The sequence below is a fragment of the Leptonychotes weddellii genome, chromosome 5 (genome assembly GCF_054177405.1).
Source record: "Leptonychotes weddellii isolate Sample4059 chromosome 5, ASM5417740v2, whole genome shotgun sequence".
Taxonomy (NCBI): Eukaryota; Metazoa; Chordata; class Mammalia; order Carnivora; family Phocidae; genus Leptonychotes; species Leptonychotes weddellii.
The window spans coordinates 25,912,837-25,938,678 of NC_138373.1; the positions used below are offsets into that span (position 1 = coordinate 25,912,837).

Genomic DNA, 25,842 nt, shown 5'->3' on the forward strand with positions numbered 1-25,842 from the left:
GCCAGCCCCAGGGGGCTCTATGGAGCTGATCATCACTGTGGGTGAGGGGGCTCCAGCCCACCAGGACCTCTGAGGATCTGATAGAATGCACTCGGAATTGTCTTCCCAAGGGAGGGAAATGGAGACTATGCACCACCAGTCCCCATCCTGCACTGGGCAAGGTTTAGCCCATGGGGTGTTAACCTCCCACACTTGCAGCACTGCACATGCGTCAGAATGGCGGCACACCCTCCTGACGTTATCCTATATGGGAGAGGCAGGAAGCACTAAGGCAGAAGGCAAGAGCTCTACGGCACACCTCGGCCAGGTGCTTCCTGGGTACAACTGCTCAGCTGGTTGCCACAGCAATGGCTAGAGTGAAAACAGCTGGCCAAGAGGACGTGATACAGGAGGTGGGGTGAGGGGCTGAAGTGTTCAGTGGAATATTCTCCGTCTGCAGTCCCTTTGACTCTTGAGTCCAGAGACATGGGAGCTTGGAGGTGGCGCAGCTTCACACACAAAGGGCATCATCTTTGAATCTTGGACCCTCTTAGAGTTTTCCCATCTGCCATTTCGTCTGTTCCTCATTGAAATCCTGCAGAAAGACAGGGCAGGGGTGAAGAGCCCTACTGTGCAGGCAAGGAAAGATGCTCAGAAACCTTCCACAACCAGGTCGGAGTATTTGAGGTCGAGCCAAGCCCAGGTGTCTAGAAGTGATTCTCAAACAGTGGTCCACCAACTGCCCACATCAGAATCTCTGATGTGTTTCTTTTTTTTTTTTTAAAGATTTTATTTATTTATTTGAGACAGAGAGAATGAGAGACAGAGAGCAGGAGAGGGGGGAGGGTCAGAGGGAGAAGCAGACTCCCTGCCGAGCAGGGAGCCCAATGCGGGACTCGATCCCGGGACTCCAGGATCATGACCTGAGCCGAAGGCAGTCGCTTAACCAACTGAGCCACTCAGGCGCCCTCTCTGATGTGTTTCTTAAAATGCCAATTCTGGAGTCCCCTAGAGCTACTGAATTGTGGTGTTTGAGTCCGAGTACTCTTTTATACAAGTCACTGGAGTACTCTCTCTATTTGGAGCAGTTGCCCTTGACTTCACCATACAATGGTAACTGGGTTCCAGCCAATGGAATCTGCTTCCAGGCCTTTGGATCTAGGTCTTTCCCAACACCAAAGCTAATCATCTCCCAGAATCCTGGAATAAAAAAAGGTTGGTTCCTATGATACGAGACCCTAGTGGGGTCATTCCAAGACTGAGGCATAACAGGGAGAGAAATCAAGGGATTTTTGGAAGCAGAGTTCCTGGCCGAGAGGACCACAGCAGTCCTCACACATCACAATCTCTATGCAGATCCTATGGGTGAGGACAACAAAGTTGAAGATCATGCAGCTTGTTCCAGAGCTAGAATTCAAGCCACAAATTTCCCGGTGCCCATCCCAGTGCACTTGGGAGTCTACCCATCCGCAAAATAGCAGGAAAATCTCCTCTGCTATCCAGACCTTCCTACACCACCACCCACCCCTTGCCCCCCAAAACAATTAGCCATGTATTCTATTTGCTGTTCCCCAGGACTCAGCACTGTTACCTGTAATTGTACACCCACCCCACCCCTTACTCCATCCTCCAAGCTTTAACTAGAGCTCTGGGTGGTTTCCTGTTATCTCCATGTGACCCTCTGCCAGACCAGAGGGGCTGGGTTGAAATGAATTCCCCAGAACTTCATTGACTCTGCAGCCTTCAGAAGGACCCTTGGAAAAGAGCATCAGGAGACAGGAACTTGATAGGGTAGAAGGTTGTAGAGTGTCCAGTGGATATGAGAACTAGGTCTGTGGGGAGGGTAGGAGGATGCAAGACAGAAATGCAGAGAGGAAGTGAAGGAGGGAGGATGTAGGGGAGAAGGAGGGAGAGGCGAAGGCACGGCTCAGAAACAAGACACAGAGAAGAAGACAGAGAAAGAAATCATGTATAAGGAAGGACAGAGTCTGAAATTTGTATGTCTGCCTCCTCCACTAGCTGCCAAAGTCTTGGATTGCAGGACCTGTGTCTGATTCATTTCAGCATACCCATGCTTAGCCCTGATCTTGACGTATAACAGAGGTTCGCTATATATTTGTTAGATCAATCAGTGAACAGAAAGACAGCTTTGTAGAACAAACCTACAAAAAATAGTATATTGTCATTCCTCGTCTATGAATGAGCAAATGTAAGTCAGAGATGTGAAATCAGTTGCCCAAAGTGCCAGGGGCACTAAAAAGGTAGGCTAATACTTCATCTGAAGCCGGGGTGACCCCAAAGCTTCCCATCAGCCCTATTTGGATAGAGAAATTCTCCAAACTTTCTGTGCTGCTGAACCAAGGAAAACTCATCTTACTTCTTGGGGCTAGTTGGGCCAGGGCTAATGTCCCCCAGAAGTCAGAAAAGGGAGGTATAACCAACATAGTTGGTGTTTCACCCAGATGCCCTCCTGTCCTTTTCTCATTTCCACACACCAATCTTTCAGACTCTGTGTGCCTTTGATTATAACTACCAGCACCTGAGACTCTAGAGCTGCTCCCTTGGGCCTCTGGCACTGCTTTCCCCTCACCTGTAGTGAGCCAGAGTTCCTGGGGGTTCCCATCCCTTTTGCTAATGATTGGCAGGTGTGTAAGAATGAAAGCCCAGCTTCCTTGCTTAGAGCAGGTGCTAATTCTGAGGAGTGCTACACACCAGAGCTACCCTCCTTGGGACATTGCCTGAAACTGTACCCTTGTGTGGTTTTTGTCCTCTTCTGTCTGACTCCCACCCTTGCCTTACCAGTTCCTCGTGGGATCCCTTTCTTCCTTGCCCATGAATCCTGTCTTGGGATTTGTTTCTGGGGATCCCAATATAAACAAAAGAGAAACACCAAAATACCCCATTAGCCTGGTTTCCAATGAGTAGGAATCAATGATAAGCAAATACTTCATATGAAAAACAGCTCCCATTTACTGAATATCCACCATGATTAAATGTTTCACACACCCTACCTTAAATGCTCAAACAACATTGCAAAGTAGGTCTGACTGTAGACCATTCTACAGATGGTCTACAGATGGTCTCATCTCCATTCTAGAGAGGAGAAAACCCAGGCTCCGAAACAACTCAGTAATCCCCCCAAGGTCACCTAGGTAGAAGTGCTAGGAAGGGGATTTGAACTCAAGACTATCTGTCATCAAGGCTTTCCTACCCATGATTTCTCTCTTGATGGTACTTGCTTATCCATTTGTCCATCTTCCATTTTCATTTGTTTTTTGTTGGGGAGGGAGGGATAGTGGTAGAGAGATCCTTGTATCCTCAAGGCCCAGTACAATGCCTGGCACATAGTAGGTACTCTGTATCTGTTGAGTGAATAACTAAATAAGGTGCTTGAGAGGAACAAAACACTTAGAAGTGTCTCTGAATTTTCTCCAAAATTCCGTTGACTCTAATTGAGAAAGTACTGAATACCCCCATGAGACAGATTCCCACAGCAAATAATGAGACCCAGGATAAAGGCTTTAAGACCTACATGCTGTTAACATTTGGGACCTGAATATGGGGACAAGGCTGACAGCCAGCTTGTAGAAATCCTGTACGTTCAGCTCACTGCCTTTGATAAGTGGGCAGCAAAACACAAAAACAAAATTACAGCATCAAAACCAGCTTCCAATTACCAGAAAATAAGGCACCTGCACATCATAAATTGCCTCTTTAGGATCTCCTCATTTTGTACCTTTTAAGATGAAGACAATGAAGTGTTCCATTTGGATGTTGAGATTCTGAAAAACGAGGTGCCCTTTTATAATGTTTTAAAAGGAAGCATTATAAGATTTGAATCTAAGTGAACCCTCTGAACTTGCAAAAAGGAAAAATTCAAGAGGATGTGACAAAATTATTTCTAGCAACTATGACATTTCTTGATGTGAAATGCTTTCTTTGAACTGTACAACACAGCACGAGTTGGGTTTTGGAATCTGACAAGAAAATAGTGAGATGCCAAGTTGACAATGTAGACGTTCTTCTACAAAGGTTTTAACCTCCATTGCTGGATCCAGAATGTACTAGCAACTTCAAGAGGGCTGAGTGGGGTACTAGAAATGATGGAACCAGAACTTCTAAACCAGGTTCAGATGACCACTCCAGCCCTTGCTCTGTGATCTTAAGTAAGTCACTTAACTTCTCAATATCCTTACCTATTAAATGGAGTTACTAGCCCTTTCAGAGTTATCGGGAGGATTAAATATTGGGGACATAACTGTCTTAGCACAGAGTAGGTGAGTTAAGATGGTGATGATGATGATGATGGTAAAGATGACATTTATTAAGTGTTTTTTAATATTCCAGATACTGTTCAAGATATTTCACCTTTTGTACGTGTTAAGGAAATTCTAGCTACTCTAACAGATAAACCCCGAAATCTCAGGGCTTAACACAACGTTAAAATTACTTCTCACTCATATAAAGTTCAAGTAGCGATGAGAATGGTGGTGGGGGAAGTCACTGCTCCACAAAATCATGCAGAGACTGGGACTGACCAAGGCTCTGCCATCTTCATATGTGGTTTCCAAGCGTGTGGTGGGCATTGGCATCTATCCAGCAGGTGGGGGGAGGCAGTTGGGAGGATAATGCCAGAGGTCTTATGTACCAGCCATATTGCCCAAAGCTTAGTCAGATGACCCCCATCCAGGTGCAAAAGGAGAAGGGCTGGGAAGCATAGTTTTGTCTGGCCTGCCATAACTCTATGTTACGTCTTTGTTGGGCAGTCATCTGCTTGGCCACTCAGATATTCCACAGTAAAGGCCTCACACAAACCTGAGGAGTGGGTGCTATTACTACTTCTGTTACTGAAGATGGAGAAACTGAGGCACAGAAGGTGGTGGCACTAAGATTTGGTCCCAGGTTAGTTATCTCTCTGAAAGTGATAGAGATGTTATAATTGTGCTCAGATATTCATTACTCACAAAAGACATAATAGCTCAGACTTTTGCATTGGGGGCGGGGAGATTTAGGTACCATCTGTGTCAGGCAGCCTCTAAGATGGCCCCAAATGATCCCCATCTTCTAGTCTTCACAGCCTTATATAGTGCTTTCCCCTTGAGCAACTTGCCTCAAACCAACAGAATACAGTGATGTTGAGAAGTTGTCAATTCTATCCTTAGGTGACAAGAGATTGTGACTTCTGTCTTGCTAGCAAATGCTCTCTTTTGCTGTCTTTCATGAAGTAAGCTGATTAATATTAGAGAGGCCCCCAAGGAAAGAAACTGAAGATGGCCTAAGGCCAAGAGCCAGGTAGGAACGAAGACCCTCAGTCCAACAATCCTTGAGGAGCTGAATCCTGCCAACGACTACATGAGTGAGCTTGTAAGCAGATCTGCGCCGCTTGAGCCTGTAGATGATACTCCAACCCTGGCTTACACCTTGACTGCAGGCTCATGAGAGAACCCTGAGGCACACAACCCAGTTAAGCCATGCTCAGATTCCTGACCTCTTATAATAAATAACAATAAACGATAATAAATCATAAATGTGTTGTTTTAAGCTGCCAAGTTTTGGAGTGACTATGTAATTGCATGACAATAGATAACTAATAAACCATCTAAAGCCAACCTTTTTTTACTACTACGGATCGCCTTAATGATGATTTTATCCCCTATAGACCTCTAGATCTGAAAAATTCCTTCTATCAAGCAAACCACATTCATGGAGCAAGAACTTATTTTCTTTCCAATTTTTAAAAATTCATCAAAATTCTCACAGGGTTTGCAGTCAAATCAGGTCCCTAACATGCTCATGACATCACCAACAGCCAGGGAATTGGAAGAAAAGGCACCACACCGAGTTCAGAATTGTCTTACCCAAACCCAAGGTGAAGGAGAGCTTGATGAACTTGATGTTCCTTCTAATTCCTTCTTCAGGGCCTGTGGTATAGGATGATCCTGAATGAAGTTTTAAAATATTGAAAATAATATCTGGGAACTGTGCTCAGAGCTTTATGAAGACTGTATTATTGCATCCTCACACCAATTCTTTGATAGCTGCTATTATTATGTCCACTTGGAAGCAGACATGGATCCTCTGATTCTATAGGTCCTACTCTTATCCAAAAGATGGCACGGCCTCCTCGGGAGGAAAAGGGACTTTCCCAAAGTCCTACAAAATTAAGGGACACTGAATTAAAATTCCTGCTTTCTTGTATGCTTGTCCCAGAGGGCTCCTCTGGTCCTGCTTTCTTTCCCACCCTGGAGACACTAATGCATTCTGAAGGCCAAGTCTGTTTTGCTGCTGACAGATGGGAGTATGAGGGACAGGTCTGAAGAACATGAAGGACAGAAACATCAACAAAGATGGCATCAGGCCAATTCAGTCCCTTCAGGTCAGTGACAGCTGGTAGGAGTGGATACTACCTGACCCAGAGGAGTATACTTCTCCTTGGATTTAGAACAATTTCAGTACACATTATGGTTCCCAATGATTTTACCCCCATGGAAGAAAGTGCAGGCCTGGGTCATATGAGGAGGAAACAGATCATGGTGATAGGGTTGGCTTTGGAATCATACAGATGTGGGTTTGAATTCCCAACCCTGCCACTCACTGGATGTATGATCTTGCAAGAATCATTTCACCTGAGTCTCAGTTTTCCCATCTTGAAAATGGGAACGATGTCTCTTCCTTGGAACACTGTTGAGAGGAGAAAGGCAATGCATGGACAGTACTTGACCTGGTGCCTGGCCCCATAATAATAAATGCTCAATAACTGGTAACAGACTTGTCATTATTATCATTATAATGATTATTATCTTTCAAGGTTGAGACTGTCTGAATTTATGAGTAAGAAAACTTATTTAGTTTTAGGTGATGAATGAATATTTCTTTTTCTTTTTTTAATTTCTAACGGGATTGATTTAAAAAAAGCAATCTGAAAATTTCTGGGACAGGGAAATTGGGATCTTCTAAGCACTGGGCTGGGGAGAGCTTACCTTAAATGGGAAGATATTATTATTAACTGTCTCCAACACGCCTTTAAAAATAGTCCCCAGTCAGGTGCCTGGCTGGCTCAGTCGGTAGACTCTTGATCTCGGGGCTGTAGTTTCAAGCCCTATGTTGGGTATAGAGATTACTTAAAAAATAAAATCTTAAAAAAAAATAGTCCCCAGACTAGTCTGATAAGAGGTTCCTGAACCTCAGACATCCGCCTTTGTCCTCGGGGAGGGATGAAGACCTAGGGGTATCACTGCTACTACCCCAGTGTGTGACTGACCTCATTCCAGGGAACTGTAAGGACATTTAACATATTGGCTACAAAGAGTATGTATACAACATAGTATGTGGTCAAGAGCTTGCGGGTGAATCAGAAAGATCTTGGCTCAAGCAGCTCTGTCACTGACTTGCTGTGTTACTTTGTACAAGCATAATCTCTCTGACCCTAGCCTCAGTTTCTTCTTCTGGGAGTGGAGAATCATAAAAATACTATTTCATAGGATTGTCATAGGATGCACTGAAATAATAATTATGATAACAAAAGCTAACTCCTGACTGTTTACTAGGAGCTCATTAATGTCTTTTAATCTATTATTTTACTTCTCACAATAGCCAATGATAGAGAGAGAGATAATAATACTATTATTATCCCTACTTTGAGGATGAGAAAAATCAAAGCATGGAAGGAAAAGAAAGTATCTCTTGAGTCTTTCTAATCCATGGGTGGTTTACCTAGACCCACAGACCCTCAAGGGGATCCATGGGTAGAATTCAGTGGGTTTGGGAACTTGGATGGTAAAAAAAAAAAAAAATCTTTATTTTCACTAGCCTCTAACTGAAATGTTGTATGTCCCTCAGTTTTAAACATAGGCAAAAATCCATCACGATATTAGCACTAACCTGGGACTAGGTCACCAACAGAATCATGGATATTGTCACATCAATGTGCACTTGTAACAGGTAGCTCAATGAATTGTTTGTACTCATCACTACATTGACACCTGTCATTAGATCTTGTTATTTAATGCAATAGTTAAAAATCGCATATACTGTATCACCAATGTAGGTCTTTAAAATATTTTCATAACTGGATTTCAAGATCATAGGTTTATTTTGTAATCCTATGTATTTTATTTTATGCATTTAAAATCACTATTCTGAGAAAGGATCCATAGGTTTCCCCAGACTGCCAAAGGAATCCACAGCACACAAAAAAAGTTAAGAACTGTCACAGTAAGTCCATAGCTGTTAAAGCAATGGGAAGCCCTAAATGTAAAGCGAGGTACCTAGCAAGTGCTCATGGCTCATAGAAGCCACCACAATAATTATTATTATACTCAGCAAAATCCTGCTCATCCAGGAACAAACTTAGGGTATGGTGATAAAGGACTCAATCCTGTTCACTGTACCAAACACCACAGTGATGAGTAGGGAAAACACCCCATCAAGTGAGAGAGTAGGAGTAGAGATTTTTCTATCCCAACCTCCTCCTTCTTGGGATGAAGAGAGTCTCAAAGAGCACTAGTTTCAGACCTGAGGACACATTGCAAATTAGCATGAGAATCAATACCAGCAACCTGTTCTGGAGTCAGTCCTCAGTCCTAGGACACAGCCTTCCAACACTGGACATGAAGTCAAAGGGTAAGGGTCCCTCTCTTTGGAAGCACGCATCTCCATCCCATTTCCTTCTGCACTGGGGGCCTCAGAATGAGCCCACAGATGTTAGATGATCAGCAATGTAATATGGCGTGACACTCTTCAGGTCCAGGAGCCACTGGGGTGTGATGATAGTGCATCTGTCACCAACACTGAATCCTGGGCCCCCATTCAGACCTACTTCATCGTGGTTGGGGGAGCCTGGGAATCCACATTTTTATCAAGTTTCCCCGCTGACTCACTTGCTCATCCAAGTGAGAACTACTCTACAGTAGTCGAAGGATGAATTGTGGAATTCAAATGCCAGTTCCACTGCTTAATAGCTAAATCACTTTGGGCAAAATTACTCAAATTTTACAGAGATCGCTTACCTCCAAAGCCAACAGTGCCTACCTTACACTGTTGTGAGGATCTAATGCGACGATGCACGCCAAGTCCTCAACAGTGTTTGGCAACATAACGGAGTTCTACAAATACATTTTACGTGATTGTTGTTGTTTTTGAGTTGTGACCAAATGACTTCACTAGGGGGAGAATCTGTCATCTCCTCCCACAGAGGCATGATTCTCTGTCCTATCCCTGTTTCCATGGGGCTGTGATGTATGCTGTTAGTGACTCCATCTCCAAAGAGTTCCTAAGTACTGGAGGAGCATCCTCTGCCATCAGACTTCTCTGATAACCACAACTATGCCCCAGAGAGAAAGAGAAAGAAAGAGCCCATGAGATCTACTCTGGGAGACACCAAGGGACCCTCTGACCAATGAAGGATCACCACACCCCAAGGCAAGGACGCTGACTCAGATTGCAGATTGTGGTCCAGTATTCTCTCTGCTTGAGATAGACAACTCTTCTAAGTGGCCAGAAACAAGGAGCTTTGCTGCAGGAGACCCTGGAGCTCTGGCTTTGAGCATGCCCTGTGAATTCCTACCTCTTCCCTTGGGTCTTGCTCCAGTGGCTGACCTCCAATTACCAGGGCATCTCTGCACCTGGCCCTTTCTCCACGCCTTAGAAATCCCTCTGCCCTCACACATGAGAGCCTGGGAGTGTCTGATCATTAACCGTCCCAGAAAGCAATGCTCAAATGGTGTCTGATGGGAGTTGGTGTGTGAAAAGCCCAGCTCCACCTGCATTTGGCTGGGATGATTCCGAGTATGTGTTCTACACCCTCCCCACCCACCCCTGCAGCCTTAAATTCCAGTCACTCATAGTGGTAGCTGGCATGAGAAGGTATCCTCCTCTATGGCTGTTTCCTTTTCCTGTCTCCCCTTCCCACCCCCTACTGGGGTCCCTTCCGCCTCTCAGATCGACTTTGCTCAGAGCCCCTTTCTGATGAGACCATGTTAAGGCAGGTTTCTACCTGAAAATTTCAAACTGAAATAATGCGAACAGAAGCCAGGCAGGAAATAAAATTTAACAAATAGGGGAAGAATCCAGTCTCTTGTGTTTTTTACAACCCTAGGCACTGATAAAAACAAAAGTGCAAATTTCAGCAAGATTCTTGACCAGTGCAGATAAATTTAGTTATGAATTTAGAGGGGACCTAGCAACGGCATTATTTTTTTAAAGGCAGGAAGTGAACCTAAGAGACACAGACTCCTACCAAAAAGGCTTCAAACAAAAAACAAATTTTCTCCTGGAAAATTTGTATAGGTTGCTATTAAGTTAAAATGTCCTTTACCTGTAACAATTTCCCATGCATCCTGAGTATGTATTAAAGATTTAGCTCTCTGTACTGATAGTGGTGGTCCCTGGTGGAAGCTCAGATTAAGATGTGGGACCCTAGGAAGTGTTAAAATCAAACACAAACGGAGACCAGCCTTGAGAATTCCCTGAGCAGACAGAACCAGTTTAGTCATACAAGCAAAGCTTAATTTAGCTTATTTTGCAAGACAATCAAGGCTCACTTGACCTGGGTCACTTCTTGCTGACACCTCTGAAAATCACAAGCCAAACTTATTGTTCCCCAAAACTGATACGGGGTCACCACCAACCAGTTCCCTTTCATTTAAGAAAATTCTCATATGGCAACCCATCACCTCGAAGAATCAACAGTCGCTGCTTGTGTGCGATCTAAGCTGCTTTTACAACCATGTACCTCTGAGCCTCATTCCACATTTTCGGTTGAGTGCTCCCGGTCGGCAAACTGTCTTTTTTGTGTGTGCACAATAAACTGTTACTAATTAACCACTTCGGTGATTCATTGGTTTTACTTCCATTTTGTTGTTATTGTTGTTTTGTTTCCTGAACTTTGGACAAAAGATAAATGACAACCCCAACAGCATCACATATAATCAGTTTTATTGCCAGGTAAGAAATTCATATTAATATAGTGAATACATGTTTACAAATAAACATTTTTAGAAAACAAACAAATGTCTTTTTTTTCTTCATTGTAGGAAGTATTATTGGTATCATAAACTCTGCAATTGTTGACAAGTATTAACACAGGTTTACTTGCAGAACATACGGTTACTAAAATATTCGCACATAAAATATGCTCCATTTACACGGAAAACTGGGGAGGTGGGAGGAGTGAGATGGGGTGCCAGGCAGAGCCCAAGGCGGATGGAGGCTGAGATGCTCTGGGAGGGCGAAGGGAAGTCAGACTCTGGTCCCATTGGGTTGGAAGTCGGGGATAGCTAAAGGCAAGAAGTAGAGGCTAGTGCCAGGGCCCAGGACGGGGAGGAACTTCCTCTCTACTTTGTTCGGGTTTCTCTCTTCTAAGCTCCTCACTGTAGCCACAAGATTCTTGTCGATACGTGGCAGCCACAGATCCATCAGTATTCCAACCACCCTCCCTATCCAACCCCTACCACCCTGGTCCCAGTTTGCAAAGCCAACTAGAAGATAATGAGACAGAAAAGGAACGTTCTAGGCCATCATCCTGCCTCATCATACTGACCACGCCGCAACCTTCCTGCCCAAACTGTCCCCCGCCGCCCCAACTAATGAAACTCACTGGATGAAGTTTACTCAGAAGAGAAGGAACACGGAGGGGGAAAAAATTCTGTAGATTCAGAGATCAAGAAAGCTCCTTCATCAGCGTTGGGATAAAAGGTCAGATGAAGTAAACTGAGGACAAGGGGCAAGATGAGCTAAAAGGGAAACAAGACTCACAGACCTTTGGAGCTGGAGGGAACCTCACGGAGAAGCAGACCCAGTATTTCCTGAAATAGGCGCTGTGCATCACTAGCAAATGCAAAATGATTTGTAGTAGCACGTGGATAATAGCACTGGTTAACACCGAGTCACAGAGGGGAGTGGGTTCCTTTTCATTTTGTCCGTCCGATGGAGTCCCTTGGAGTGCAAAGTCTCCACTGGGTGCTGGTATATCTTTAACAGCTCTTTAGCATCTGCCAATCATTTTAATAAAGGAAAAAGGAGAGAGGGGAATGACAGAAGGGAAGCGAGGGAGAGAGAGAGAGAGAGCAAGTGCAATCCAGCAAATGCAGGGCTCTAAGTTCAGACCCTTCCACAAGCAACAGTATCTAGCTAGAACAATTGCTGCTTTGCTGCCTTCATCCTTATCTTTACACTTACTTTCTATTTAGGGTGACTGATTGATACTGCTTTTCTATTTGTAATGACGAAAAGAAGTTTTCCTTCTAAAAGTTCAAAGTATTAAGAGTGAATTGATTTAGCTACAAATATTTTGATAGTGATACACGGAGATGCCAAAAGCAGGTTGCAGTACAGGGATAATTTAACATCACGGAAACACTGACCGAGCTGGGCGGTGTTTACCCCACTCCGGGGAGTGCTGGGATCCCAGCAAAGAGGCTGAGAAAATGGGCACTCTATCTCCGCCCCGGCCCCCCACCAACCCTGCTTTGTCCAGCGCAGAGCCGCCTTATAAACGAGGATCTTCTATTGGTGCCTTCTGTGCACAGGGGCATTTTTAAAAATGGGCGGAGGTGTTGCTCGATCTAGCCCCAATTCCCTTCGTTTCAGATGGGAGACTAAGGCCCAGAGAGATAACAGGCATTGTCAATGTTCCCCAGAGGGGCCAGGAATGAAAAGGAGAATAAGTCCCTGATTTCCCGGCTTCCATGATGTTGGAGGTGAGAGACAGCTGAGGCAGAACGCTGCCCTTGGGCATCCCAGGGAATGCTCTGGATCTTCTTGGACCACCACGTGCAGCTTCTGACACCAGAAGAACACTGGGTCTCTCAGAGATTCCCGTTCATTGGCGAAGGCGGTTAGGGACTGGTTGAAAGCCTCTCACCTAAAATCAAAATCTCTTCTCTCTCTGCACTCTCCTCTTCGGGCTTCCACGAAATAAATAGGAGGAGCAGGGAAACAGTCTTCATCGGGATGCCCAAGGGCCACTGGCTGTGAGAACCACTCTGAATTGGTTCAGATTGGGAATTCTGGGTGGGAGATGAATCCGTCGAAGTATCTGGGGAGGTGGCTTGGAGGGTCGTGGGAATTACGAGACCCAGAGGTCTCGGGGAGCCAGATAACGGTAGGACTGGGAGTGACAGGGTGGGAAGTAGGGAGGTCTTCGTCTTTAGGTACCCCTGACATTGTAGCAGCCCCCTCAGAATGTGTGATGGGCGGGCTCACCAACAAAGGGGGAGGAGAGGAACATCTCTGACTTCAGGAAACAGGACGGAGGGTGACCAAGAGAACACACGTTGCACTTGGGAAACAAGACTGTCATTAAACAGTAACACATTGAAGGCACCACCCACGCTTATGACATTTTCAGTCCAAAGCAGTTGAAATTTGGCAGCGGCGGCGGCAACGGGCTGAGGGGGGTCAGGGAGAGACGGGTAATAGAGGACTGGTTTCTGTGTCTGTTTCTTGTCTCGGAGGCAAGGCGGGAAATGCGGGGTCCCCTTCTCATCTCTTGTCGACTTTTCAACTGTGAATATTTTTTCTTTTGTTCTGATGTCGTTGTTCATTTCCTAAGTCTTGAGGATTCTGGACAAAAATGGATTTGCTGTTTTTGTCTGTTTTGTAGTGGGCTTGTGATCATTTATCTCTTTTTTTTTTTTTAAAGAAAAAAAGTTATTTAACACTCTCTGGACCCTCTCTCCCCGCCGTAAAAGCCTACTTATCCTTTCCCATGTCCATGATCATGGTCTTTACGGGACTTCTCTAAAATGCTCTTTCTTTCTCATCACTGCTGGTGGGTTCAGGGTCTATTTATTTTTTGTGAGTTTGAGTGTGTGTTGTTGGTTTTTTTTTTTTTGCTTCCAACATTGACGATATGAAAAGTACTATAAACAGAATGGTTGGGGTCCAACTACTGTCTCACGCTTGTCAAAATTGTGTGTCCACGTCACTACTTCTTGGGATTAGAAAACACTTATAATGCACACAGCTTCCTACCCAAATGACTCCTCTTCTTACGTACACTCTTCTCTCGTGTCCACTCTCAGGCTCCCCCAACCCCAACCTGGCTCTTTCACCCCAACCTGGCTCTTTCACCCCAAAACAGACAGCACATGGTAAATGGCAAATGTGCTCAAATGGACGATTTCTCTAAGTTGTGCTACTTTTAATTTTTCGTCATGGATTTCAGTTTTAAGTCAGGAGGAAAAGAAAAAATTAGCCCCATGGTGTGGGCGTGTGAGTTGGCCACCTTGGGCCTGAAGTTGAAAGAGCCGTGCCTCAGTTTCCCCTTTGCTGTATTGCTGAACGTCCCTGCTTCCGTCTTGCTCAGCTGCTCGCTGACACGTGTTAGGCATGACCCAAGAAAAGCGTAATTCTGCGTCACCAGCAGGTTTCTCGTCGGTTGGTAAGGGGAGTCAGGGTGTTGGGGAGCAGGTCGGGGAGGACAGGGAGGGTGTGGGCCAGGGATATTTTTTGCCTCTCTCAGTTGAGTATGGTCTCCAGGATGCTCCCTGTAGTGAAAGCTCAGACAGTCACTTCTGTTTTGCTGTTGGTGATGAAGTACGGCTGTGGGGGTGGGTAGTGCTGGGTGCGAGTCCCCAAGGGGTCGCTGGAGCCCGACTCAGCTGCGCCAAGCTTGCCCTTGTTACCGTAAGCCTGCCGCCGGAGGGAATGCTCGTTGGGGTCCCAGCCCTTGAAGTTGGTGGTGGAGTTGTAGGCCAGGGGATGTGGGGGCATCTTGTTGGTGCGGGACTTCTGTCCATTCTGCTTGGCAGGGCCATGCTCGGGGCTGAAGGCCCGCGGCTCATCCTCTACTCTTACCGGGTGCAAAGGGAGGTTCCCCTTGGCCGCCAGCTCGGCCAGGTGCCGTCGCTTGGAGGAGAAGTCATCATTGACCTTGTCGGCTGTCCAAGGTGGACGGAGAAGAGGAGGAGGGAGCAGAGAGAGGGAGAGAGAGGAGAGAGAGAGACAGTTAGGGATTGGCAAGTCAACCTGAGCACAGTATCAAAGTGGGCCAACAGTCCAAACGAGACACACACTAGAAACTCCATCTGGAACAGACAGAAGGAAGGAGGACAGAAGAAAGAGAGTCAAGTTCTTTTCACAAGCAAGATCAGGACCAAGAAGGTAAGGGCATCCCCAGTGGAAACTCTAGATTCCCCCCAAATACACACTTCTCCACCATAAGGCACCTAGCTTTGTACATCCTTGGCTTTCTTACAAAATCCCAGTGTTGTTTCTTCATTATTAAAATCATGCATTCTCATTTGGGAGAAATAGTGAACATCTTGAGAAATATTCGTATTTGTCCCCCACCATTCAAGACCATCAATATCAATACTTAGCTGTATTTGCTTCTCGTTTTCTCAATAAATGGGGTTCAACTTGGGATTTCTATTAGTGTGTTTGGTTGCTTTTAGCAATTAAGCAGACCTGTGTTCAAACCCCAACTCTGCCACCTCCCAGAAGTGTAGCTTTGGCTAAGAAGTTAAGAAGCTTCTTAGTTTTTATTATGATTGATTTCTGCATAGGGAGAGTAGTTACATTAAAATATATATATTTTTCCCCCACAGGGTTGAAAGGGTTAAATGATATGATATGTGTATTTAGATATGAGCCCCTATCACTGTCATTTCATTATAAATCAGTTTAATTTCCATATAACATTCTATCAAGCATGTCTCCATGTTGTTATAAATCACTAATAAACAACATTTTAATGCCTACATAATATTTCATTGGGTGGAACTATTAAAATTAATCACTCCTCCCATCAATGAACAGTTAAGTTTGCCAATATGCTGTTGACATAAATAAAGCTGAAAAGAGAATCTTCAAGACTAAAGCTCTTCTTGTATTCAGCATTTTGAATTTAGGATAACCGCAGATGTATTTTTCATCTACATCAGACGACGGCAAACTATAGCCCCTCGACCAAATCTGGTCTATTTGTAAATAAAATTTTACTAGAACATAGCCATACCCACTCGCTTACCTACTGCCTGTGACTGCGTTTGTTCTGCGGTGGTGGATCCAGGTACATATTCTAGAGACCGAGGGGCCCACAAAGCTTGAAGTCTTTACTAGCCAGCCTGGAAATGAATTACCTAAAGTGGAATTACTTGGCCAAAGGGTATAAACATTATCAAGGTTCTTGATACATATTTCCAACTCCACCACAAAAGAATCACACCAATCTGTATACCATTTCACCACACCATCTCCAGCACCACGATTCCTGGATTCCTTCCTTCCTTCCTTCCTTTCTGATCCTGGCTCCCTCCGTCCCTTTTCCTTCCCTCCCTCCCTCCTTCCTTAGTCTTTCTTTCCCTACATATTCATTTGATAATTTTATGAGACATTTTATTTTCTTATAATTCTTTTATTATAAGGTCCTCTACAGTTTTAAATTTTATTTCTTAGTGGGATGCCTGGCTGGCTCAGTCAGTAGAGCATGCGACTCTTGATCTCAGGGTCATGAGTTTGAGCCCCACATTGGGTGTATAGATTGCTTAAAATAAGTAAGACTGATAAAATAAAATTTATTTCTTAGCAGTAAACCTTTGAACTTACATCTCCTCTTGGAGAGGAGGAATATTTGCTGCTTTTTCATCCATGCTTCCAACATCCCACATTGTTACACATGTAAATTTATCTTATATGTACATTCATGGAAGGCATCATAGTACCATGTTTCTTTTCCCATTTGATCCTTTCAACAACCCTAGTAAGTAGGAAGGATGGGGATTTTAACCCCTGTTTGATAGATTAGGAAACTATCAAGCTCAGGCATACGAAATGATTTAACAAAAGTTACCCACAGCTAGTGGCTGAGCCAGGGTAGAACCTAAGTCCAACAGATATTATTTGATGCTTTTCAAAGGCCATAGAGGGAAAGCTTCAGTTTCAGAGCCAAGGGCACAAAAATATGCCCCACTTGCCCCCTCTGTGTCCATGGCAGACATCACTCATTGATCACAGTGCTCTGTCCTGGCAGGTGTGACCTCCGCTCAGACTCCTCAACACAACACCCCAGGAAGCCACACATTAACCTCCCAGGCTTAATACCGGTTAAGTTGGGTTTCTGTCCCTGTTAACGTAAATAGCCCTGGCTCATGTGATCTTTCAAAAGAAAGTCCCCTTTTCCATAAATTCTAGAGCTGTCTGAAAATATCGAATGTCAAAAGGAATCTGCTACTAAAGATGCGAAGAGCACACATTCCCAAAATACCATGCATTGCTTAAAGTGACATGAGTTAAATTCAAGTCAATGTTAGATCCCCATCCTTCTGCCTTCCAGAAGAAAGTTCTAGGTTTCCAATGCCATGATGTTTCAACAGAAGGATGCCCTGATATTCCCTCTTGGATTTAGGGGGAAAACATGAATCCAGTTACATCCAGGACAGATTCACTGGCATCTCCCACTCCAGGTGGCCAAGACTGAACCCATCAACATTACAAAGATATGTTCTCCTTCAGGTCCTTCCTTATCTCTCAAAGTCAAACACCAGCTTTCTAGTCACTGAAACCAGAAATATGGTGGCATTCGCCGACTCATCCTCTCCTTCTCCCCTCTAGCACAACTGCTAAATCACCAAGTCCTTCCAGCTATGCCTACAAACGTTTCTCTAATCTATTCCGCATCACACCCAACTTCAACCATTGCTCCATTTCAGCCACCAAATTGCCTCCCTGCCTCGAGTCTCCCCTCCACCTAGTCCATTCTCTACACTGCAGCCAAAGGCATGTTCTAAAATGCAAAACTGATCATGTCCCTCATCTACCAAAACCTCCTCAAGCAATTTGCTCATTCAGTCATTCATCATAGAGGCATGGGCCATGTGTTAGGCAGTGGAAATATACGAAGGAATCGGAAACAGACATGGTCCCTGCCCTCATGGGGTGCACATCTATTAGGCGGGGAAAGATAGTGACCAAATAATCCCAAAGATTACATAAGAGTATAAATATGGTAAGTGCTATGAAGAACTATCCAGTCTTACGAATATTTATACTAAGATCTCTAAGCTGGTCTGAGAACCAGATGTTGGGAGCTCTGAAGGCATGAACCTTATCTTTCCATCTGTGGGGCTCTCAATCCTGGCAGTACTTGGGAATCACATGGGGGAGCTTCGAAAGCATTCAGATTCCTGGATCCCTCCCCCAAACAATTCAATTAGAATCTCTGCAGGTCTGGCCCAGACATAGATTTTTTTTTAAGCACTCCTCCATCCAAGGGATTCTAATGTGCAACCAGAGTGGAGACCACAAGCAAAGCCTGGCTAGATGCCAGCACATAGCTTTTTCTGGAGAACTAAAGGTAAGTGACCTCCGATTTCAATCCTATTCTCTCCTGCTGTCTCCCACCACCTTCCCCTCTAGGACCTCGAACAAGGTCACATCCCACCATGATAGGCTCTTCTCCATGGCACACATCATAGATGCCATTTTGTACATGTTAATGCACTTCATTCATTACTGGCTCTCTCACTGCTGTTCCAACAGGGCAAGGCCAGGTCAGATTCCTGCCCATCACTGTGCATACAATGTTCAGCCTACTTCCTGGCAGATAGTAGATACTCAATAAATATCCAGTGAGTGGATGTAAGAGCAAAATATCATGAATACACATAGAATATCAGGGCAATTGTAGGAGTAGAAGCTCCCTTCTCCTGTTCCTCCTGGGAGTCTGTTATAAAAGTCTCACTCATCCTCATTATGTCCCCAGTCATGATCTAGAATCATTCATTCCCATGTTCCTCTTTCCAGAAAACTGACTAGCCTAAGGTATGCTCAGAGAAAAGGATATGTTCAAGGTTTCCTCTGTCTTAACAAACTGAGAAAACTGATTACAAAGTAGGTGTTCCAACAGCTGGGATAAGTGATGTTTTCTCAAAAAGTTCTAAAGAAAAGAAGTCACAGAGGCATTCAATTCTTGCCAAATCAGTGCAGGGATGGGGAGAAGCCTCCATTAAGAGGAGTCATGAGGTCCCACATGGAGAATCTACAACCCTCTCCACAACCAACTCTGACTTGGTCTCTTAGTGAGCTTGGCACTGGGGACCCCCTGATCATAGAAAGTGTTTGGTACCTGAGGCAAGAGTAGGGTGGGCAGAAAACTCTGGGGGCTCTGGAATCAGCCAGACCTGAGTTTCTGAGATCTCAGGAATGTCACTTAACCTCTTACAGCTTTATTTCCTTTGGTGTGAAATGGGGATAACACAAGCTGCTTTCAGGTTTGTTGTGAGGAATAAATTGTATGAGATATATAAGCTACATAGCACAATTCTGGAATGCAGTAACTATTCAATACATATATTTTGTCTGTCTCTTGGCTTATGAAAGAACTGGATTAAATCCAACAGACATTTATTGAGCACTCACTCTGTGCCAGGCAACTTGCTAAGCACAAAGGAAGCATTCATCCAAGCCAACAATCCTTCTTTCCTTTCTTCCTTCCCCTTTCACTTCCCTGTACCTACCATGTGTGTTGGCCTCATTTGCCCTATGAAGTGGCCTAAGAAGGGGACTTGATCTTTTTGGGATAATGAGGGATGGCACCCTTGGGGATGTGCCTTTAGCTGCCATCTGGAGGTAAGAGTAACAGAAGCAGGATTCCAGGTGAGCGAACACGTGGTATACAGCAAAAATGGCCACAGTACTTCCTTCCATCAAGTGGAGGAATATCTTTCCTTACCCTTCGAATATGGCCAGGCCTTCTGACTGGCTTTGACCAGTAGATTGTAGCAGAAGTGATGTCACATATGCCCCGAACCTGGGCTTTTATAAGTTCTATAGCTTCTGCTATCAGGTGCTTGGATTCCTGACTCCATGTGAAGGAGGAGGCCCGGGTTAGCCTGGAGGCTGAGAAACCTTCAGGCCAGTTGCCCATGCTCACCACAAGCCTGCTAATTGCCGGATACTGGGCGAGGCCATCCTAGACCATACAGCCATCAACTGACCAGCCAGCTGACTCCAGATACCGAGTAAACTTGGCTGAGAACAGCTAATCCGGCCCGACCCAGAAGAACTGCCGGCTGACCCACAATCATGAGTCCAACAAATGGTGGCTACATTAAGCCACTGCACTTTGGGGTAGTTTGTTATGCAGCAGTATATAACTGACACAGAACAGCATTTGCAAAAGCCCCGAGGCAGGAAGGAGTGTGGCGGCTTCAAGAAACAGAAAGGAAGAAAGCAAGGGGTCAGCAGACCATCTGAAGCCTAGTAGGCAAGACTATATCATTCACAGCTATTTATTTGACCATCTTCCCTCCACTAGACTCTGAAGTGTTTTAGAGAAGTACAGAGCACGCACAGATTTCTTGACTGGGGCACGAAACTATTCCTCAAAGAGTGATTTTCAAGATGGTTTCAATAACAAGAATGTGGATGGTGGTGGATGAACTGTTCCCATAACCCAGGAAATGCAATGTTTGTGACAGTCTCTTTCCAGTGTTTTTGGTGTCCTCTGCCTTGGATCCAGAGGAGGAGGAAGAAAAGCCTACCTGGCCTCTCTGGGCTTTGTGCAGTGTGGTCCCTGTCAGTATATCAAAACACTTCTTGTGAAAGAAATAACAGATTCGTTGAACAGCCTTGTAAGCCCCATTAATAAATGCATTAACCTAATCAGCCCCAATACCTCGTGGGCAGATGGCTGACAAGCCGACAAGGAAACAGATGTGGGAGCCTTTCAACAACACTGGGCCTCTCCAGTTTGATTTTTCTTCATTTAAAAAGAGGAAGAAAGAATGAAAAAGGTGCTTTCCTTCCAATGAGCCTAATTGCCTTGAAGGAACCAAGGCTTTAAAATTAAACTGTACCTTGCTCCATCTGTCTCTCCCCTAATTAGCAGCAGACTCTTGTCCAGGTGCAGGGTGGGCTGGAGCCTCCACTTCCGTGGAAAGGGAGAGAGTCAAGGTAATAACCAGTTTTCAAAACAAGCTGCACATCTGAGGGTCTCAGCAGGTGGCCTCCCACCTACCTTCTTTCCTTGGGCCAAAGATATCTTAAGGAGGGCTTCCTACAGCTCATTCTTCCTTGGTGATATTCTTGGGTCTCAGGTGATGAATCTAACCTGGTAAGCAATGCCCCGACCAACCTAAGCTTTCACCATTCCCCATTTGTCCCTGTTTTTGGTCTAAGAATATGTTGAACTCAAGTGATAAATCTTTCCATTACACTTAAGAATAAAATCCAAATTATTTGCAACGGCCCCAAGGTCTGCATGACCCGATCTCTGGCTGTTTGTCCACCCTCATCTCTTCCGCTTGTTATGAACCCATCACAGAGTGTATTAGTTTCCCAGCGCTGCCATAACAAATTACCACAAACTGGGTGGCTTGAAACAACAGAAATTTATTCTTTCACAGATTCCAGAAGTCTGAAATCAAAGTGTCAGCAGGGCCATGCTCCCTTTGCCGGCTCTAGGGGAAGATCCTTCCTTGCCTCTTCTAGCTTCTGGTAGTTGTTGCAATCTTTGGCATTCCTTGCCTTTTGCCTCATTCCAGTATCAGCCTCTGACTCCACCCAGCCATCCTCTTTGTATGGGTCTATGTGTCCGAATTTCCCTTTTAAGGGTCCCAGTCATTACATTGGGAACCACCCTAATCCAGTATGACCTCCTTCACTCATTACATCTGCAAAGACCCTATTTCCCAGTGGGGTCACATTCTGAGGTTCTGAGTGGATAGAGATTTGGAGGGATACTCTTCAATCCAGTACACACAGGATTCCTTTCTGTTCCTGAACACACCAAGCTTTTCACTATGTCAGAGCCACTGGATTGCATCCTTGCTGTGCTCTCTGCCAAAATGCTCTTCTTTTTGTTTGCGTATCTGGATTCTTGTCATTTGGTTCTCTGAGCAAAGGTCACTTCCTCAGAAAATCCCTCGTGATGAGCCAGTGAAGAGAGAGCCCTCCCCGCCCCCAATTGCTCTCATCACTTCTCCCCATTTTACTATATTCTTAGGCTGTATAATTTTATGAGATTATCTTTTTTAGTTACTTGGGTATTGTCTGCCTCCCTTGACTAGAATATAAGCTCCGATTAGGGTAGAGGCCGTATCAGCTCTGCTCACTACTGTATGCCCAACATCTTGCCCATTGCCTGGCACACAGTAGGGGGACAATGATGCATTTGATGAAGGCAGAAAAGCACTGGAAATATTTCAGATTCCAACAACAGTCTCTAAAATATGAGCAACGGGCAGAATGTTTCATGTTCTGGTCATCTGGTCTGTGATGGTGAATTTTGTGTGTCAACCAGAATGGGTCCACTGGGTGCCCAGATTAAATATTACTGGGGGGCGCCTGGGTGGCTCAGTCAGTTAAGCGTCTGCCTTTGGCTCAGGTCATGATCCCAGAGTCCTGGGATTGAATCCCGCATCGGGCTCCCTGCTCAATGGGGAGCCTGTTTCTCCCTCTGCCTGTGTTCTCTCTCTCTCTGTCAAATAAATAAAATCTTTAAATATTATTTCTGGGTGTGCCTGTGAAAGTTTGATTTGAACTGATATACTCAGTAGATTGCCCTCCCCCACGTAGGTGGGAATTATCTAATTTGTTGAGGGACAAAATATCACAAAAATTAGAGGAAGGGAGGCTCCGTGCCCTTTCTGCCGGCCTGCTGTTCCATCCCCTGTGTGGGACATTGGTCCTCTGCTCCTGGACTGGGATTTACCCCATTGGTTCCACTGGTTCTCAAGTTTTCAGACTTGGACTGGAATCACACCACCAGCTTTCTTGAGTTTCTAACTTGCAGACAATAGATCATGGGACTTCTCAGCCTCCATAATGACATGAACCAATTCCCCATAATATATCTCCTTTCATATATATAGATATCCTCTTATTCATATATATGAATATTCATCACATTCATATACACACATATATCTGAAAGGAGATTTGTTATGGGAATTGCTTCAACCAAAACAATAGTATATATAACCTATTATTCATATGTGATATATATGAATATATATAAATAATAGGGTGTGTGTGTGTGTATACACAGTTCAGTTTCTCTGGAGGATGCTAATACATAGTCCATCTGAGTGACCTGTGCCCCGTGCTTTACAGGAATTACAGGACTAAAGCAGGGGTTAAGTTCCCTTATTTCTGGGGCAGGAGAACCTGCTTGCTGCCCAGCTCCATATCCCTGGCTGTAGCCTTGCAGGGGCATGACTGTTCTGTAGCAGTGAGTTCAGGGAGGCAGGCTGCAGTTGGGTGAAGGAGGCAGGGACTGGTTAGAGACCGCTTGGATATAGCACAAGTCTGCTCTCCCCCCCCAGCTCCCCCAATGGTAAACTGAGTAAAAGCTCATCTTCATTAAATGCAGGCTCTGTTCTAGATACTTGGCTAGGGAATTTGTTAACCCTTTTTTTAAAAAAGGTTTTATTTATTTATTTTAGAGAGAGAGAGATGGGGAGGGGCAGAGGGAGAGAGAGAGAGAGAATCCCTGCTGAGCATGGAGCCCAATGCAGGGCTCAAATTCCAAGACCCTGAGATCATGACCTGAGCCGAGACCAAGAGTCGGATACTTAACCGAGGGTACCACCCATGCACCCGTTAACCCCCCCCCTTTTTTTTAAGATTTTATTTATTTATTTGACAGAGAGAGAGAGAGAGACAGCAAGAGGGAACACAAGCAGGGGGAGTGGGAGAGGGAGAAGCAGGCTTCCCGCTGAGCAGGGAGCCCGATGCGGGGCTCGATCCCAGGACTCTGGGATCATGACCTGAGCCGAAGGCAGACGCTTAACGACAGCCACCCAGGTGCCCCTCTAACCTCTTTAATACTCTCAATATCCTACCAAGGTAGGTGCCATTCTCAGTCTCATTTTATAAATGGGGAAACTGAGGCTACAGAGCTTTGGCAACTCGTCCAAGCGATGGCGCTGGGATTAGAACCCAGGATTCCAGGCCCAATTCACAATTTGTGAATTTGTGGCTACAACACTCACCGTTTTTCTAATGATGAGCCTGCCTTATAAAAGAACAGTCTTATTTCCTTAACAAGGTTTTATCTGCAAGAAAATATCCCCCCAAAACTAAGGAAAATGGAGGGCAGAGTGAGAATTATACAGAGAAACCACTTTTCTTGATTCCTCCTCTCCCAAACATCAGGGACTGGGTTGCACATGTAAGTATCAGACTCTCAAGAGGAAACATCAGAATGTCACAGCCGAAGTTTAACAAAGCCCCAAATTCCCTCCTAAGGCAAACTATGTTTATCTTTTACTCCCTTAAGGTGAGGAGGAGGAAGCTGGGGGTGACCTGAGACACCCTGTGCCAGGTTGTGGCTTTTCCAGCATTCAGGCTGGCTGCTGCCTTACCAGGTGTATGGGTCTTGGCATCTCTGAGGGGCACTGACATTGAAGTGCTGGCCAGTCACCGACCTGTCCCAGAGTTGGGCTGGACAAAGAGCCATCCACTTCTCACAGAATGGAGAGAAGACTCTAGGTCAGGTACTCTCCAGGTGCTTGACACATACTATCTCATGTAGCTGGCCCCACCCCACCCCAAGCCCATGAGGCAGATGTGGTTGCCTGGGCTCATCACACTGATTCCCTCTATGACACTGTAGTGGGATCATTTGAGATATTAACTAATATTTCTTTTCCTTGTGCTTCTACTATACCCTCGCCACCACCCAGAGGACAGCAATCATTTCCAGCAATGACAAAGAGCCCAAGTGTTGGTTTTGAATCCTACACTGGGCCCTCGACAGCCACAGCAGAGCCCCAAGTCTCAAAGGACAAGGCTTCAGCAGTAAGATCAAGGAATTAGAAAGATTAATGAGAGAAAGAAAGAAGGAATAGTAGGTAGGAGCTTAAGGCTGCCGTGCATCAGGTTCATACAGTATATAACGATGTCTGGAAGAATGCCCACCTGATTTTTGTTGACTGTAAGTTCTTTACAATATGGTAGAAAGACCCTAACCTCTGAGAGTAGATGGATCTGAGTTCAGATCCCAGCTCTTCCACTTACAAGCTGGAGATCTTGAGCAAGTTACCTGAACTCTCTAAGTTCTACCAATAAAACTGAAAATCAAATGACAATGGTTGGGTGGCAGGGGGTCAAGGGTATGGAAGAGAATCATGTCCAATACCAATGTCCTTGCCTCAGAGTTGGTATTCGACAGATGGTAGCTGCTATTGCTGCCATTGTTAGGAAGGAGAAGAAAATCACATGAGGATAGTAAGATCGACTTTGCAGGGTGCAGTGCAGAAGTCAAGGAGAGAAGGCACGTAAAAGCACAAACCATTACACACGGCGCACTCCCACCTGGGAAGACGTAACACATGGCCACTCGAGTCCCAAGTCTCTCTCTACCTTCTTCTCTTGGGCACATGGCCACCAGCTCCAAACTAGATTTCCCCAGCCTTCTTGGGAGCTAAATTTGGCCATGTGGCTCATTTCTTGCCAGTGGTATGTTAGCAAAAATGATACATCCAACTTTCACTTCACCTGACTTGCTTAAAAGAAAATCTCTTGCTCTGAGTGTCCTCTCTTCCCCCTTCCCACTGGCTATGATAGCAGCTAACCGTAACAATGCAGAGGAGGACAGTCCTGTAGAGGGTGGTAGAGAAACAGTGTTGGAGGAGCCTGGGTCCCTGAGTGACAGTTTGGAGTAGAGCTGCCCCACCAACTTGTACCACTCCCTCTGGGGACTGTAACAGAGAGATAGATATACTTCTCTCTCTCAACCTGCTGTATTTGTGGGGCCTCTGGTTCGGTAGGACAGTATTTGCTTTTTACATATACAGGAATATTTTCTGGGTCTCTGCCTTTTTTTTTTTTTTTTTTTTTTGCCTCCTTCACAAGCTAAATTAAAAAGTAAAAGGGGGGACAGTTCATGTTAAAAAAAATACCCGGGTATTTCTC

At 45.0% G+C, this 25,842-nt stretch overlaps 1 protein-coding gene across 2 annotated transcripts in view; it reads right to left on the reverse strand.

Moving 5' to 3' along the window:
• Nucleotides 1-10,897: 10,897 nt before the first annotated feature.
• The window catches only part of SHISA9 (shisa family member 9), a 262,451-nt gene continuing 247,506 nt past the window's right edge, over nucleotides 10,898-25,842 (reverse strand). For both annotated transcript variants that reach the window (XM_081820004.1, XM_081820003.1), the window contains one exon: nucleotides 10,898-14,861. In XM_081820004.1, coding sequence (XP_081676130.1) covers nucleotides 14,482-14,861 — 380 coding nt within the window. In that variant the 3' untranslated portion in view covers nucleotides 10,898-14,481. The remainder of the gene's footprint in view (nucleotides 14,862-25,842) is intronic.